Source organism: Poecilia latipinna, unplaced genomic scaffold (assembly GCF_001443285.1).
Source record: "Poecilia latipinna isolate Pla-1442-1.1 unplaced genomic scaffold, P_latipinna-1.0 Scaffold791, whole genome shotgun sequence".
In the NCBI taxonomy this organism is placed as follows: Eukaryota; Metazoa; Chordata; class Actinopteri; order Cyprinodontiformes; family Poeciliidae; genus Poecilia; species Poecilia latipinna.
The window spans coordinates 107,765-120,447 of NW_015113407.1; the positions used below are offsets into that span (position 1 = coordinate 107,765).

General features: G+C 41.0%; 1 protein-coding gene across 2 annotated transcripts in view; it reads left to right on the forward strand.

The window, feature by feature from the left end:
* Positions 1 to 12,683, forward strand: part of scube3 (signal peptide, CUB domain, EGF-like 3) — a 118,904-nt gene that overhangs the window by 100,794 nt on the left and 5,427 nt on the right. For both annotated transcript variants that reach the window (XM_015046740.1, XM_015046741.1), the window contains 12 exons: positions 1,833 to 1,949; positions 5,969 to 6,091; positions 7,439 to 7,555; positions 7,648 to 7,743; positions 7,878 to 7,994; positions 8,897 to 9,058; positions 9,134 to 9,337; positions 9,412 to 9,573; positions 9,662 to 9,829; positions 11,216 to 11,377; positions 11,464 to 11,661; positions 11,753 to 11,905. In XM_015046740.1, coding sequence (XP_014902226.1) covers positions 1,833 to 1,949; positions 5,969 to 6,091; positions 7,439 to 7,555; positions 7,648 to 7,743; positions 7,878 to 7,994; positions 8,897 to 9,058; positions 9,134 to 9,337; positions 9,412 to 9,573; positions 9,662 to 9,829; positions 11,216 to 11,377; positions 11,464 to 11,661; positions 11,753 to 11,905 — 1,779 coding nt within the window. The remainder of the gene's footprint in view (positions 1 to 1,832; positions 1,950 to 5,968; positions 6,092 to 7,438; positions 7,556 to 7,647; positions 7,744 to 7,877; positions 7,995 to 8,896; positions 9,059 to 9,133; positions 9,338 to 9,411; positions 9,574 to 9,661; positions 9,830 to 11,215; positions 11,378 to 11,463; positions 11,662 to 11,752; positions 11,906 to 12,683) is intronic.

Below are 12,683 nucleotides of genomic sequence, written 5' to 3' on the forward strand. Positions count from 1 at the left end.
AAAACCTCCAAAGAAGGCATTCAAAAGATTTTCTGATTTTATAATCCAAAGAAGCATTCTCAAAGGTAGATGTTTTCTAATGAGGCCTCATTAGAAAACATTCATTCATGGTGTTTATTAGCTTTACATTACCGTTTTTTCCTCTGTATGGTGCATAGTTGTCTTTGTACCACTAAAGGCAGTTACGGTACTAGTAGCATTTCTCCATCCATTATCATTAACAAAAGAATTTTAGTTATTCAAGCTAAAAAAGAAGCAAATAATGAGTGCAAGATCAAACACTCAGTGTAATATCCTCCATATGTTTAACATGTTAATCCTGAATGCAGTGATTTCGCTGTAATTTGGATGGGTTCTGTTGCACTGATGCAGACATTTGCTTTCATTTGAAGTGTTGAGGTATAAAAATTAAACCTAGGGTTTAGTTTTTACACTAAACCTGGAGTGTAGCATAAAAGCACTAAACTCTGGGTTAGTGTTTGTCTGTTGGTTTGTAAGTCAGGATGGAGCGTTCATGTGAAGCTCCCATCAACATCTCTTTAAAGTCCTGATCCACATATGATGGGATTTAAGAAGAAGGACGTCAGAACTCATGTTGTCTGGACAGAGAAAATGTCTTTGGAATTCAAGCAAAATTTATTTATTTCTTTTAATCAACCCCTTTTAAAAAACAATGAGACCTAGCCGAAAGCTAGAGTGAATGGAAACTTGTTTTTTGCAGCCTTGTAAATAAGAGTTGTAGCAATCGTCAACGCTCTGTACTTTGGGTTAATGCTAAACTATGTAATAATAAGTTACAGATTCACTTGTGGCGTCAATGTTGCAATAAGAAACCTTTTAAGGATAAACTCAGTCACGATGATTATTTTCCATTGGGATTTAGAGTAAAGTTTATCCTTAATTTGCCAAAAACAAACACTTTTTTGCAGCGCTGCACACAGTGTGTGCCAACAAGAAGAGCCATCAGGACTCCAGACGGCATCAGCAATCAGTAATGGCTCTCTGTGGTGTTGGAGTTCAGCAAGTCCATTAAAATCATTTAAATTTTATGTAATTTCTTTTTTACCTAAACTGCTTGTTAACCCACTAAATGAGATAAAAACTCTCTAATATCTTACTGCTTAGAGTACGTCTTTGTCAGCTTTCAACTGTCTAGTGATTACCCCGTATTTATGAGTTTGTGCTGGTCTGATGTATAAACTGCTAGTTAGATGCACTGTAGTTTGTGGTTGTGACTTGACAAAATGTGGAAAAGTTCAGCGGGTATGAATACTTCTGCAGTTGCAGGGTAGTACCTTTGTCATCTTGTTGATGACACCTGGGGCTATTTAAAAACCTAGAGGAGGTTCACTTTATAGCAGATGAAAGCATGATATTCCTGGGAAAATCCAGGGAAACTTTAATAAACAAGCCAATTAGACATCACGGAAAGTTGTTGCAAACCCCTATTTTCTCCCAGCGTGTGCTGAAGGAGCTTGGCAAAGACTGACACTGACATTAAAGAAGAACTTCATCAGAAGTCCTAATGGCATGCAGGTTTATGAGAGCCTACTGACAGACAGGAAGATGCATTTCTGGCTGTGGAAAGGGGAAATCAGAAAAACAGAAACCACTGAAAGCTGCATTGTAGTCTACAACGGTACAAATGATGCAACATTAAAGCACTTTTCATTTTAATTTGATGCTGGATTGACACACTGATTCATCAACAGCATGCCTAAAGTGTAGAAAAGGGAGAACAGAAGATATGATGTGAAGGTGGGACGGCAGAAGAACCAGATTCACCTCCTTTAAATCATTTTTTTCGTTGCTTTGTGTTTTTGTCTTTGCAGATATTGATGAATGCTCTTTCGACCGTGCCTGCGACCACTTCTGTGTCAACTCCGCTGGCAGCTTCCAGTGTCTCTGTAATAAAGGCTACGTCCTGTACGGCCTGGCCCACTGTGGAGGTGAGCCAACATGTCTGTCTGTCTGTCTGGAGGGGCAGATCTCCTGTCTGTCATCCTTTGTCTTCATCCCAAACAACCTTTTTTTAATCCTTTCATGTCTAACAGAGAAAAAAAGAATGATTCACATATTAAGTATTTTTATAAGCTTTATACATAACTACACTCCACTCAAAATCTAACTGAACCAAATTTTACCCAACCGTTTTGAAATTCAAAACACATTCAAACACTTGCCATCCACCGTCGATGCATTTTAACTATCTTGACGGTATCTCTCATTTTCCATCGCTGTCGTCACAGTTGCATTTATAGCTTGCAGTTAAATTGTGTTTTATGAATACCTCAATCGTATGAAATCAACACATTCTCCTTAACTTTCCTTCCTAATACTTTTTAATGCACTGGTTTACAACCAAATGAAAGTCTTCCAAACCATCTTCTGTCCTGACAGTGTCGCCCCACGCCTTAATGTCAGCGCATGCAAACCTTCTTTACACCAGAGTAATACTGCAGTCTGAAATTAACACTCAGTTGAGAGAATAGATGATCCTTTGGGGAGTCTACAGAGATTATCTGGGGTCCACTAAGAATGCATCCTGATTACCCGAGACGGTGGGCGAGTGTTCCCTAACTGTTCTGCTTCTGCAGAAAATTTGTAGCGATTGTTTCGATTCTTTTTGTTGTGGCATCAGAAATCTGGGTAGTTAAGGCTTCTTGGAGGAACCTTTGTTTTTTTGTTTTTTTGCAGCAGTGACAGTTTAGTCATGACATGGTTATCAGATACTCTGAAGCAGAACTGGTCATGCTATCCTCATGTCCGAGTTATATCCTTGTCAATCTTACAAAGGGTTGGCAGCGCTCCAAGGAGTTTGATGTAAAGATCTCACCGCCTCATCTGAAATACAATCTGCTTCCCAGGTTATGGTACATTTAAAGACAAAAACACAGAACCTCACTCACACACTTTGACACGTCTTATCCCTGGCAACCTTTTTGCATGTTGCAGAACTTGTCACATACTGCAGAGTCTGATGACGTAACTTCCAAAGTCTTGACAGGCAACCTGGATGACAGAAAATCCATAAAGTAAATGGCACCTAGCTCTACGTCTGTGAGTCGAAAACCGCCTGCCAGGGAGCTACGAATTGAATTGAAACAGTACTTTTATCTCACATGGCTATTACCCTTCACGGGACAATTCATTGTCTTAGAAAGCTGACGCTGAAATGAGCCGAGTCGGACATCAGTAATGCATCACATTGATAAAACTTTAGCTCCACTGATGTCCTCTACAACTCAAGGAGAGGCAAATCTATTCACCAAGTATGTTAAACATACATTCCTTTGTGATTTTTTTCAAAATTATTTTATTTCACTGAACACATATCATTGTATTTATTAAATTTATTTAAAATCACCCCAAAAGTTGTGGATTCGGGTAAAAAAAAAGAAAAAAAAAAGACCAAAATACTTCAAAAACATAAAGGCCATGTTGTTTAAAGTTTAGTTTTTCAAGAGTTTGCCTTGCGATGAGAAAAAAGTTTTCTCACAATGCTGCATCCAGGTTTTCAGGTTTATTAGGTTCCAGAGACGGGAAGCTGTATTAGCTGTCAGCTCCGGGAATAAATGCCCCTGAATTGGATTTGCGAGGCTTTTTCTCACCTGAAGGACGGCGATCAGGCCCCGCTGAGCTGCTGAGAGGAGTAAAGATGGTCTCAAGTAAATGGCTCTCCATACTATTGTTGAGCGAGCAGTTGATGAATGATTTCCCCTCGCTTTTCAGCACTGCTGTCACAACTGTTAGATAACCCCCGAGATTTATGGTGCTCCCAGTTACACTTTTCTCATTCTTCCACACAACTGAGGTTATGTTATTTCCTTTGTAATTCATGAGCTGGAATACGGCTGTGCAGGAGAGCAATCTGTGTTTGACGATAGCCGCCTTTAACGAAGCCAATTAGGTCAGTGGCCTTCTGTCAGCAAGTTTCCCTTTGCGCAGCAGTTCAAGCTCAGACAGATTGGATGAAGAGGGAGGGCACATTTTTAAGCTTTGCCTCACATTCCTAACTGAATTTAAGTCTGAATTTTGGCTTTGGCTTTTTACATTTTTTAAAAAAAAATCCCAATCTCTTGATCTAAATCCTCCCATTGCTGTATATGATCTGTAATCCAATAGATTTTCTTCCATTATTGCCTTGTTCAATCATTGCTTTCTGAAGAAAAGCATCCCCTCAGCATGACGCTGCCACCAGCAGCGTCCAGTGGACAGTTGATGTGCGGCGTTAGTTTCCTGCCACACGTCCAGCTCTGAATGTCGTCCAAAATGCTCAGCTTGGCTCTTATCTGATTTGAACAGCTTCTTCCGCGTGTTTGTTGTGTCGTAAACTTTTAATGGGGATTCTTACGGAGGCTTTCTGCTCCCCAGCCCTTTGTAAGGGACTTACCAAGAGCACAACTAATAGCTGTCCTGTGGACAGATTCCCGCCTGATATCTCCAGCTCCTTTCAGAGTTACGATTAACCTCGTGGCTTCTTCTCTGATTAACGCTCTCTATGCCCCTGCCTGTCGGCTTAGGTGGATAACCGTCACTTGTTTTGTTTGCAGTTTTTCTGTACGCTTAGCGGTTTTTAAATGACGGATTAAACAGTGCTCTGTGAGACCAACAAATGATTTGAGTACTGGTAATCCTGCTTAAAGCCTCTCCATGTTGTTATTCCTGAGCTGTCGAGTGTGTTCCTTGGTCTTTCTTATGGTAATTGTTCTTTAACAAACTTTTACAGCACAACAGCATTTATACTGAGATGAAATCACACACAGGTAGGCTCCGTTTACTAGTTAGGAGCTTCATTTTATTTAGGTAAAGGGAGCTGAATACAACACTTTAAAGCATAAAATCCCAATAAGATACATTGCTGTATGTGGTTGCAACGTAACAGTTTGTGATTTTGCTTCGGCTTTGATTAGGATGTTTGGTTTTTAAAAAAACACTTCTTTTTTTTTAAGTTCTTGAGGTTTTTAACGAAAACACACAGGGAGAACCTTTTGAAATTTAAATTCGATGACATTCTGATGAACTCACCTACTCATCCAGAAACTCCTATGCCTTACGCTTGGGTGTCTGAATGTCATTTTATCTTTCTTTTTAATTCGGGGGTTTTTTCCTCCCTTGGCTTGTCTCAGCACCGACAAACATGCACAGAGATCCGGAGAAACGTTAGAACGCAGCGTTTGAGGATAAAAGAAGTCTGGCGGATGAGCTCCTGTTCCATCAGATATCCATTAAAGGTCTTTGTCCTTTAAATTGAGTGCTTTGATGCGAAGGATGAACAGCACATCCCTCACTACGTCTTCAAGCAGCTCTGCCTGTTGATGAAGTCATCATCTCCCTCAGAGAGTGAAGCAGCAACGCCGGCTGTTTTTATCTTTTCACGGTAAATAATTAAATGAGACAAGGAAGAGCTTTTCATATCAGCAAGCCAGATCATCAATCACGGCTATTATCTACGTCTGTTTCCTTATGTGCGCGCCGCTTGTCCTGCTTAAAGAGCTCGGCTTAGCCCTGCGAGCCGATTCTCTGTCTGGCCCCCGAATGCAGCCAGACTCCATCTGGATCCCGGGTGCTTTTTGCGGTTTTAGCTCAGCATGTGTTTGAAAAGGTGATTATAATTTACTGCTTACCGCACGTCTTCCTCCCCAAAGAGCCCCGAAAACTTCTGACCATGAAATTGAATGTGGGTGACATCAAAACAAGAATTCACTTCTGTTTACACGCAAACATATTAATCCGCCATGCATCCAAAACCAACAAGGAGAACTGAAGCAATCATAGAAGAGCTCCTTACAACTGGAGAAAGCCTTACTTCTGCTGCTCTGGTGACATTATTTCCTAATACTTCCCTTATCATTATTTTTTTTTCTTTCTTTCTTTAACTCTGCTCTTTTAAGAATCAGTTGTGCCTTTTAGGCCAAATCTGTCATGCTTGTTCATAAAGCGTTTCTGTCACTGCGTCTTTTCGCAGATATTGATGAGTGCAGCATCAATCGTGGAGGCTGTAAATACGGCTGCATCAACACTCTGGGGAGCTATGAGTGTACCTGTCCGTCTGGATACAAGCTTCACTGGAACAAGAAGGATTGCATTGGTATGTGACAACAGTGCCCCCTAGTGGCTTCTTTAGGAGTGTGTGTGTGTGTGTGTGTGTGTGTGTGTGTGTGTGTGTGTGTGTGTGTGTGTGTGTGCCTACTGTTTTACCTAAAAATGTTCAACCCCAACAAAATACCAAAGCTACTAGTTTAAAAAGTTTGACACATCTGATATTGTGAGTGGTTTCTCCAACTTGAACGCAGAGAGACACTTTTATTTCTAAGTTGCTCAACTCCTTCATATCAAGCATTTTTAGGACTTAGCAGAGAAACCTTTTGCTGTTGACACCTGCTTTAAATGTGATTATATATTCCTAAAATATATTGTTCCATAACTCAGGATTCAATATCTGAAATTGAATTATATTCCTTAGTTTACCAGCTTTTTCAAATACCATCTGCATCTTACATTTTTGAAAGAGTTTAAGTCAGGAAGCTATGATGGCCACTCTATTTTCTAGGATGTCCCATGCAACCAAACATTTGCTTTTTTCTTCCACATACTTCAGGTTTCCGGTCTTAGATGAAGCAGCCTCAGAGCATCACTGAGCCACCACCATGCTTTGCTGTAGGCAGAGTGTTGTTTTCAGCATTTGCTTCCTTCCACTGAGTTTTGACTTATTGCTACACATAACAGCAGCCTTTAGGCTAATGCGAGCTGAAACTTCAGTGCATGCTACTCCCAAGTCTTTCTGTAGGTCATTGAAAGGTTTTTTGACCACCTGCTTTTTCCGGAATCTGGTGCCACTGATGGCTTCCTCTTTCTGCCACCAGGTGGCGCACCCACTGCTCATATGACAGTGAAACTTGTGAACTGTGCTTCCAGCTGAATCTGTAGAAAAATCCAGGGCCTTTGGATTCCTTGTTTGTGTTTGTGAAAGACAATAATCTCTCTTCTGGATTATTTTTTTTCTGCACAGTTCTCTTGACTTTGCATCTTTCTAACATGCAATGAAATGTTCAACAGTCCAGGTGTTTGAAGTGTTTTATCTCAAGGACGTCTGATGTAACTAATGAAGCCTGTGATTTGCTCTATCTCCGTCTCTGAGTGTGGAGTGATTTATGAGTGCCTGTTCTTATGAAGTATTCACTTCTGGGCACTGAATGACTCTGAAATTGCAAATATTCACTACATGATCTGGTGTTAAATTTGAATGCAATCCTTGTATTATGAGTTCTTTTGACTAATTAAATGTTTTTTGTGTAATTTGTTTATTGCAAACGCCTCAACAATTTTGCATCTTGCTTATAGTCTGATATGTTGTGTGTGTCAGATAATTGTAGCTGCAACTGCAGCAGCTGTTGAGCAGTTTTGGATGTTTACCTGTTAGCTTTCTCTCTTGCAGAGCTGGTGAAATGTCCTCCTGGACTTGTGGCACCGAAGGCCACCCTGACCTGCAGCAGGACGGGCAAAAAGGAGAGCTGTTCTCTTACCTGTGCTTCCAAGGCCTACTATCTGGCAGGTATATATCCCACCGAGTCAGGGCACAAACACAAAACGGCAAACTGGAGACATTTGATCAACAGTTCTTGCTCTGGCACACTCTCTTTCCAGGGACAAATAACAGCTACTCAGTCAGCTGCGGCATCCCGATTCTCACGGGCAAGCCCCCTGCAAGGATCAATTCCAGCATCATTCAAGGCTGCGTAGGTTTGTTATCTGTCGGTTCTTATTTGAAATCAAAGCCATCTCATGAACTACAGCAGCTCTGGTTTCTGTCTGATTGCTGGTAGCAGCATGATGCTTCAGTGTCCTCCCACCCACCAGGCTGTGTTTGTCTGTAGAGACTTTGGCGCCTCCAGTGAAACAGAAGGCTTCTTTCAAGATTAAAAATGCCAAATGTCACCTGCATCCAAAGCTGACGGGCAAGACCGAGGACAGGGGACGGACACTGGGACCAGGTCAGTCTCCCTTAATGTCTGTTGTTCCGTTCTGATGGCTTTTCCAAACCGAGTGACACAAGAGTCCCGATTGGATGCTAAAATAAAGTTAATATCTGTAGCATTTTAAATCATATATGGTTTAAAATTAAAATTGAAGTGCAGTAAAATAACACATCGTTAGTTTGTCTTGTGATTATGTTCACCATTATACTAGTTTTTTGTTCCAAAATGAGTTTCTGCAGAGCCTCTCGGTTTGTACGCATCTAATTGGTTCTTTTTGAAAATGAATGTCTCAACCATTTAATTTAAAAAATAATAAAATGTACACACAGAAACAGGTTTAAGAAGAGAGTTCATCCACACGCACCAGAACTACTTTTAAATGTCAATTTGGAATCATGTCAAAGCTGGTATGTGGATTAATCGGCACATTATTTGTCGGACCCTAAATCTAAGTTTTCCCATGAACACAATCAAACACAAAATCAGAGGTTTCTCAAATCCCCTCTTTGGTCAGAGTTTTTAAAGTGCATAAAATGGTTTTAGTTTTCCAGGATATCTGTCTCTGTATGGACTAGTCCTTAGAGTTCTGCTCCAATATGGGGTTGCCTCAGTTAAGTTGATGACCAGTGTTTAAGTGTTGCTGAGAGGAATCTGCAAAGCAGGTCACCTGACCAAGGCAGAACACAAACTGCAGCAGCCAATATCATCTCTCCTTCACAGTGAATACCATTTATAAACGATGGAAGACCTAGATTGTTTTAGAGAAAAATGAAATGTATTAGATTCCAGATTGAAGATGCACTGCCTCCGGTGCTTTTGTGATAAAGTTATAAGAAGTGTCAGAATTGTCTGATTGAGCTTAAACTTAAATGGTGTGTGGTGCTTCTTCGTGGTTTTCAATAACGTTGTCTCTGCAGGAGGGGGGCAGCCTTGCAGCAACTGCCAGGTAACATTTGTTAACCTTACATGTGACTCCTCCAAGAAAGCTAAAGGGCGACACGCTCGCAATCCCTCTAACAAAGGAGTAACGCGCATCACTTTGGAGCTGGAAGCCGAAGTCAAACCTGGAGACACGACAGGTAAGTCATCTATGTTGATCCTGTCGTCCCCGAGTCACAAAACGTTTATAAAACGAAGTTTTTTTTACTGACCAGGAAGCTGCAACCTCAGCTGTTTGCGGCAGCGCATGGAGAAGCAGGTGAAAACGTACATCAAGGCTCTGAAGAAGTCCATTAACCAAGAGCGCTTTCTGATCCGGGTTGCTGGTTTGGAGTATGAAGTGGCTCAAAAGCTTCCTCAGGCTGCACCCATTCAGGACCACTGTGCCCCAGGCTGGGAGCGGGTCAGTGGCAGATGTGGTAAGTAAGACTGGACAAGTGAGCTCAGTTAATTCTACCTGTGCTACTTTTTGACGACTTTTTTTTTTCCCCAGTTATGTGCCTGCCAGGGTCCTACTACCACGGGGGACAGGAGCGCTGTGTCCAGTGTCCACCCGGGACTTTCCAGGAGAAAGAGGGCCAGCTGGCCTGTGACCTCTGCCCTGGTAGCGATGGACATGGAGCTGTGGGAGCACGAAACATCTCCTCTTGTGCAGGTGAATTAAACCGAGCATCCATCTCATCTCATGCAGCTCATAGAAATGTCCTGATAGCCGTGTTCTGTGATCCTTAAATCAAACGCAGGCCAGTGCCCGACTGGTTACTTCTCCAGCGATGGCTTCAAACCCTGCCAGCCGTGTCCTCAGGGCACCTACCAGCCAGATCTGGGAAGGACACTTTGTTTCCCCTGCGGTGGAGGCCTGAGCACGAAGCGGGAAGGTGCCAGCTCCTTTCATGACTGCGAAGTCAAAGGTCAGATTTGTTTTGAAAAATATTTGATTTCACCGAATCACAAGTTTGACCCATTTTACCCTGAGACGAGCTTCGTAAACTAGTGCTACAATAGTTTGCAGAAGTATGCATACTTGTGAAAGTGTTACATTAAGTGTTCAGTGTGCAGAGGCAAACTGATAGTATGACATTTTTCTGGAGATTTCATGAAACAAAGTAGTTCAATGTGGTGAAGCGAAAGTAAAATAATACACACAATTTCAACAGTTGAAATTGTTAAAAATATAGCATGCATTCATGTAGCTGTCTGTACATGAAACAAATGTTGGAGAAGACGCTGTAAGATTTATGGCCTAAGTCTGAAAGGTGACGTGTGGATGACGTCTCTACAGATGCCTCCTCCTTATAGTGAAACACGGTGTTGGCTGCATCATGCTGTGAGGATCCCATGCTTTTCTACAGCCTACAATGGAATGGTTTAGATCATTTTCATGTGTGAAAAATCAAACATAGAATCTGTCACACACCTAAAAGTTCATGTTCACAGACAATCAGACTGAGGTTGAGCTATTAAAGAAAAGAGCAACCTTTTTTTTTTTAAGCTGGTAGAGACATACCCCAAAGGACTTGGTGCTATAATTTCAAGCTAATTAAAAAAAAAAAAAAAAGATTAAGAGGGCTGAATACAAATTAATGGCACAATTTCATATTTCTATTTGTAAAACAACTTAAAAAATGTTTAATATTTACTAGGGCTGTCCACATTAACACATTAATTCATGTGATAAATGTAAAAAGCTTAAAGCCTCACTGTGACAAAATGTAGATTAATTACATTACCTACGGTGATCTAAAAGCCTTTCTCCCACAGACTGTGTCACAGCAGTCAACGATGCAAAATCGTAAACACTAGTAAAAAGATGAGTGAGGAGAGCGAGACTGGATGTGCTCAGCGGCAAACTTCACCTTAAAAAAACACCTCGTTCATTGAAGCTTGGATAAAACAAAGGTGGCATGTACATATCAAAATGCTGAATTATTCTCCCACCAAAGCACAACCAGTTTACAGCTAACATTTTTTTTAATTAACGTTTGAAACAAAATGACGATTTAAAAGACGCAAACCTGGAAACCTGAGAATCTTCAGACATGTTTTGTTTGAGACGTTATAACTCTTTCTTAAACAACTTCCATATTTACACTTCAAGCTTAGAAAATTACACACAGTGATAAATCGTAATTAATCACAGTGCTAGTGATTAATCTGATGCATTTTTTAATCGATTGACAGCACAAAAATTTACGTTGCACCTCAATTTTCGAACGGTAATGTAGCAACATAGAAACCATTTCTGTGCATAAAAGAAGTTAATTAAACTAATGTTTTTTTTAAACTCCACCCTGCAGTCCAGTGTTCTCCAGGTCATTACTACAACACCACCGTCCACCGCTGCATTCGCTGCCCAGTGGGGACCTATCAGACAGAGTTCAGGCAGAATTACTGCATCACCTGTCCAGGAAACACCACCACTGACTTTGATGGGGCCACAAGCGTCTCGCAGTGCAAAAGTGAGTTGGAACAATAAGAACTAAAATCTTTTTTTTTTTTTTCCCCAACAGCCACAGTCTAACCTGGCCTGCTTTTGTCTGTCTAGACAGGCAATGTGGTGGTGAGATGGGCGAGCTAATGGGTTACATTGAGTCACCTAACTATCCTGGTAACTACCCTGCTAACGTGGAGTGTATTTGGAATATCAACCCACCAAGCAAGCGCAAGATCCTGATCGTGGTGCCGGAGATCTTCCTGCCCTCGGAGGATGAGTGCGGCGATGTTCTGGTCATGAGGAAGAACTGTGAGTTTTCTCTCTCTCTCTCTCTCTGGATTCATTAGAGTTGATAGAGGTCATAAATAATATGAGGAAGGATTATCTGTGCTTGTGCAAGGGTCAGCGACATCAATCACCACCTACGAGACCTGTCAGACGTACGAGCGGCCCATCGCCTTCACAGCTCGCTCCAGACGTCTGTGGATAAACTTCAAGTCTAATGAGGCCAACAGCGCCAGAGGTTTCCAGATTCCTTATGTTACCTATGATGGTAAGTAGCGTCCGAGTTCACATTGGCAAACAGTTACACCTGCAAAACGTCACATGCGGTTATCTTAGCCTTTGGAAAATTAGGGCTTAAAGTAATCTTTTATTTGGTTAGCATGTCTTTTTTCTGACTGGAAGCAACATTAACATTTTAGAGCAGCACAGTGAGAGTCCAGACTGAACCTAATAGTGACTCTGTGGAGAGAGTTAAAGATTAGGGTGATGGCAAGGAGGCCTTCCGTCTTCAAAGGTCATGACCAAAAATAAACTGTCAACATACCAGCGGACATATGCGCAAAGTCAGCTAACGCTTATAATAACAGCTTCATTGCTATAACGCCAGTAAAGATTGAGAAGGATGTTGCCAACTTTTTAAAATATCAATAAAAACATATTTTACATTTTATAACTTTTCAGAGATACCCGTCTCATTTCCTGTCAGAAACAAACTTCTCAGTTGAGATTCAGTAATTTCAAATCTAATCTGCCAGACGTATGAATAATTTAAACTTGATTAACTCAGTCCTCCTCTATCTCAACCAGATTGTGTGTTTTTATATCATTAGAAAATAGAAAAATACAAATTATAAGTTTGCACAGAATAATTCACTTTTTTTCTTTTTTTTTTACAATGTTCTCCATCTTTTGAGTTATTGTATTGCTTCTATGGGCAGTGAGGTATAGCATCAACTCAGCTACTTTACTTATTAAATGCTTTAAATTACTTTAACGCTCGCATCTCGACTGAAAGAGACTCAGATTCCAGCATTGGCTTCTGCAGA